Source organism: Thermobia domestica, chromosome 11, assembly GCF_964235325.1.
Source record: "Thermobia domestica chromosome 11, izTheDome1.hap1.1, whole genome shotgun sequence".
Lineage (NCBI taxonomy): Eukaryota > Metazoa > Arthropoda > Insecta > Zygentoma > Lepismatidae > Thermobia > Thermobia domestica.
In genome coordinates, this window is record NC_137464.1 from 177,106,165 (window position 1) to 177,111,483 (window position 5,319).

The 5,319-nt window shown below is 40.5% G+C and overlaps 1 protein-coding gene across 1 annotated transcript; it reads right to left on the reverse strand.

The window, feature by feature from the left end:
- Positions 1 to 4,725: 4,725 nt before the first annotated feature.
- LOC145665372 (histone-lysine N-methyltransferase SETMAR-like) lies at positions 4,726 to 5,088 on the reverse strand. Its single transcript, XM_081732673.1, has one exon. The coding sequence runs from the start codon at positions 5,086 to 5,088 to the stop codon at positions 4,726 to 4,728; it is 363 nt and encodes a 120-aa protein (XP_081588799.1).
- Positions 5,089 to 5,319: the final 231 nt, after the last annotated feature.

Consider the following 5,319-nt stretch of genomic DNA (forward strand, 5'->3'; position numbering starts at 1 on the left):
ATTTTCAATTAAGCATTCTTTATTTACTGAAAAACCTCTCTTTACGGCAGCATTACCATGTAAAAGTACGAAAATCTTTTTAAGGAATGATATGAGTTCTGATTCAGAAGATGCAATCACACTTTTCCAGAATGTGTCAAGTCGGTTTGCTCTCGAGTAATTATTCGCCTCTCCAAGAAATACTGGATCTGAACATAGAATTTTAAATTCTCTTTTTACTTGATCAGCACAGATTCCAGAAATCCACTTGTTTTCGACAAACATCTCAAGACAAGAATAAAGTCATTTCATAGCAATTTCTGGGTTTCTACATATTACGTTGGGATCACAAAATGATAGACTTCTGGTGAACTGAAATTTCAAAGCAGTCTTTCAAGTAAGTTTGTGCAAAATGCCTGCAACATTTCCGACAATTTTGTTTGAAAAGAAGTATATCTTTCGAGTGTTTAATAGCATCACGAATACCATAATCCCAAGTTAACATTTTTTTACACTAACCAAGTTCCCCGAATCTGTCACATTAATCTTAGCGATATTTGTAGTTTTAACCAGCACATCGTGCTTAACGAATCTATTCATTACAGTTGCAATTATGTTTGATAATTCTAGAAGGCTGTTCGGTCTGAAATGCCTTTAAAAAGTGGTTCAGCTTCAGAAGAAAGCAATTTTGGACCAATCATTTTATTTTCTAAAATCTTTTTCATAGTTTCGTAGCTTGAAGATTTTGGTTCTTCTTTCCCTCTCTTAGCTACTTAAACATACTTAATTAAGTTCTTAAGGATATCTAATCCTCTATCAGCAACTTCAGTATTTTCAACCCAACGTATGGCACAAAATTTCTTTGGGAACGGACACATAATCTGCTACTTCTTGCTGGTACGCAGGGTCGACCTTAGGTGGTGCGTGGCCCAATCGGGAACAGTTTGCGGGCCCTAGGTTTACAAGTAACTTGCACCAAGATCTGTAGAACCAGTATATATATATTGCGCTCTTCCTGCTGGTCTAGTGAGTTGAGTTGATTTTGAGCTTAAGGTCCCTTTCAGCAGCGAGGTTTATATCAAATGGGACCTACTGATTAACATGGGACCCGAACCATGGGCGCCCGAAGAGGAGGGAGGATGGGGCCCGAGCCCCTCCGTGGCTCACGAAAATGTATTAAAGTTCTTAAGATTTTCTTAATACAAATAAAACGTGCCAAACCTAATATAGCAACCAAGGATTTGAGCCCCCCCCCTTGAAAATTTTCTTCGGGCTCTCATGATCCGAACCACATGAGCTCACGCCGAGAATCGAACCCGGGACTCCCACGCCAAAGGCGCGTACCTAATCGCTTAGCCACGAAAGAGCTCTGCTGGTCTAGTGGTTATACCCCTTTTCCTTTATAACGTTTCCCATCTGCAAAATGTTCTGGTGAAAACGTTCGCCCTTTTCATTGCTTCCAGCAGCTAACTTTTCAGAGAAATAACTCAAATGGAAATGCAGACAGTGGATGAATTTTAAAATATCCCTACATATTTCACCCTTATGCCTCGCAATTTTTCAAGAAAGCTTGGTACCAGTGCTTCATAGCTGTCTTCTCTAACAAATAAAGCTATCGATGTCAAAATCTGGTTTCTTGACCGAACTTGGCAGAGAAGTGTGGAATATCAAGAAACGAGCGTAAGCAAAATTTAAAGTGCTTCCGTCCATAATGACGTCCGCAGTGGCCAAAAACCTGATCAGAAAAAAAAAACATAACAATGTGTTTCAAGTTTGAAAATTTCATTTTATTTGTAAAACGGCTAAACGGATGAAAAACAAAAACATGTTAAGCGACACCGGGAGGAAGTAGACATCTATTTGAGGGTATGCTTATCGTGGCCGACATTTTGAAGTCGTCCATCTTGTCTCTCGCTCGACTTTTTTTTTTTAATAGGAAGGGACTCATATAATATACAAAATTGGGCTAGAATGTTACGAGAAATACAATGGTGAAGTCTATGTTTCCATAAGTTTATATTTGTAAGACATAATGAAATGCATATTGATATGAATTAGTTCGTTCCAAAATTTCTTAACAGCTGTATCTGGTTAAAAGAATTCAAGTCAGGAAAACCTAATGTACTGTACGTTAGTGAGAACATCGTACGTAGCTACTTACGAAAGGTATAATCAGCTTGAAATCATTATTGACTGCAGACAAAATGAAATGCTGATGAGACGATCACAAACCTTAAGGAACTGATGGAAGATGGAAGACATATTTTCCATTTAATTATTCGAGTTAGGAGACAACATTCATAAGCAGCCATCTATTCAGAACGCACTATAGTATATATTCAGTTTTCCTGACTTGATTTTTTCTAAATACAACCACGGGATTTTTGGCAGAAGTGATCAAAGTTTGTCCTCTGGTTTTGTATTTTTTAATATAGCTATAATAAGAGAAAGAATACGCAAAGAAGTCGCACTGAGGCTGATTTATGATCTCGGTATTTACGGTAGTATCACATGGCATAATCAGTAAGAACGCCAACAACTTTTACTTATTGGGTGTTCAAAATAACAGAGGGTGTGCACCCAGAATAATGATATACATTTTTACACAAACTCAAAGAAAACAATATTTTTACATCCAGGGATGTGTGTGTAAAGAAATTTGGAGGAGTTTTAGGGATGTTCGGGGTGTGCAGAATACTCCCTGGGCATAATATCTGTTTTTACAACAGAAGTTGTACACGTAAAAAAAGAAGAAAGGAAAAGAAACTACTGCAGCATTAAATTCAGAAAATATTTGCTTATATCCGGAAACTTAATACAAACTATTCATTTACTTGTTAGGAAGAGGCCATTGCCCTCCCTTGAGAGTCCATGGATGTACCTGTATTGCAATATGTTGTGTGTACTTGATAACCGAGAGTAGCAGAGCCATTTTAACGGTACCATAGCCACTTGGCTGTGGGCCCCGCGAGCAAAATGGTATGTATTAATTACATGTATTAGGAGCAAAATTTAGTTATAGGGGCCACAACACACTTGTTTGCTCTGGAGTCTAATATGCTGTTAAAACGGCACTGGAGAATAGATAAGACTGGACAGTAGAGTAGACGGCACTAGCGCGGGGCTCCCTCAGGCGCGGGGCCCGATTGGGAGAAATCGGTCCAATCGACTTAAGGCCGGCCCTGGCCGTATGTTCTCTGGCGTTATTGTGGTGTAGCACCCAATTGGTTTTTATGCGTGGTCATTTCTGTACCAGATTTTACCTAATGATTGCAGCACTATTCTGAAATAACCAACGGGGCCGCGATGGCTTAGTGCTAGAGCGTTCACCTATAGTACAGGGTTCATTCAATCCTTGGTCGCAACAAGTGAGCTTTATGATGGGCAAACACCGTGTACATGGGTTTTCTCGGGGTTATCCCGTTTCCTCCTACTTCTTCCTTCTGCCATTTGATTCATTTCTCATCATCACCGTCTTCTTTAGCCTAGCCGGCATAACCGTGGGCCGTAAAACTTAAAGATTTCATTTCATTTCATTTCTGAAATAATTAACATTTATTATCTGCGGGAATAGATAAGTATCTATCATTGCGTATAACAGCACTTATAGTATTGGCATTCAATTTGCAGGCCTGGAGCGGAATTAAAGCAGGAAATTTTCAACCGACCGCAATAAACTCTTTCTGCTACCTGTATTCAGGGACGGATAGGAATCTTAATTTTTTGATACCAGAGAAAGACAATGGACTAATGCCTTCATCGTTTCTATAGGGTGGTCCGTAAGTTTCTTCCCAGTCATGTATCACATGAATGGATTTTTTCTGCATGCTGTTGTGCATTCTCGTTCATAATATTATGTGATACCGCGTTCTGTGAGGCATTTCTTCCGACTTTCCTTCAACTTTCTTGCGATATATATTTTGAGGATGGCTTACTTAGCTTTCAACAACTTACAAAACATGGCTTCCTCCCTCCGAGGTTTTACTGATTACAAGCCTGGTGTGTGCTTCTGAAAAACTACTCAAAGGTAACCAAAAACAAAGTAACCAAACAGAGTAATCAAAACAAGGTAACTGAAGCATTTGCCGTTCTAGAGCAGCGATAAACAAAGGACATTACAGTGATCGGTACTAGCCTTTAGGTTTCGAAGCAATCTCCATCAGCATCCAACACCTTTTGTCGAGTTGCTGCAGCTGTACAATACCCTGGTAATAAAACTTAACAGTCGTGGATGCAAAGAAGTTCCTGAAGTAGCGTTACGCAGGTCTACCTTATTTGCGATAGATCTTTCACGGAGGTGATTGTCCTTAAGGTCCGGTGAATATGGTACATGTCGCAATATCTCCCAGTCACGTTGCTGAATTGTGGTTCTCTATGCCACATGTGGCTTACATTGTTGTGCAAGAACAACATATCCTTGTGATTCACCAATGCCGGCTCCTTGTGCCTCAATGAACTTCATCCTTGTGCATCCTTTGTAACTGCTGAGAGTAGAAGTCAGTATTGATTGTCTGACTCTTGAAATGTGCTCGTAATGCACTATTTGCTGACAGTTCCACCATACAGAGAGTATAACCTTTCATGAATGCAGAGGTGGTCTTCAGGTGTGAAGAACAGGACCACGTGGCGATAACCAATGTCTGGTAGGCTTGAGAGTGTCATAGAGGACCCGGTTTTCGTCATTAGTGAGCAAACGATCAAAGATGGATGTGTTCAGGTGCCGAGTGAGCAAGGACAAACAGGAAGTCACTCGTTGTTCCTTCTTGACTGCCGATAATGTGTGGGTACCCGTTTGCTTAACTTGCATGATTTTCCTATCCGATGAAGGTGCAATCTGACTGTTTTAGTGGAAACATTGAACCTTTCTGCAAGTTCGTCACATGTTAGACCACTGTCCTCCTCGATGGCTGCTTTCAGGACCTCATCATCCAACACATGCGGTCGTCCACTGCAAACTTCATCCGAAAGGCTCATACCTCCCGAATAGAATTTCTGGAACCGATGACTCGCAGTACGTTTGTTCACGGCATTCTTCCCAAATGCCTGGCGTATTCGGTGACTTAAAACGATAGCTGAAAGGTCCACTTTAAAGTCATACAACAATCGCATGCGAATAAGCTGCTCAGATACCTCATTTCTCTTCGATACTGGACAAGCTATGACTTCTGTGTATACACAACGTGTCTGTATTACTGAAGGTCGATAGTCAGACTAAGTTCCGATCGCTTTCCAGGCACGTGCGTCATTTCGTTTCCTCTCTGTGAGGGCATGATTAATGGGATGTCAGAAACGTCAAGACCTTTTTTGGTTACCTTGTACTTATGCTCCACTGTATATCAC

Excerpts from the sequence above, each read along its gene's own strand:
- LOC145665372 (XM_081732673.1), bottom strand. The coding sequence starts at position 5,088 with ATGCGATTGTTGTATGACTTTAAAGTGGACCTTTCAGCTATCGTTTTA.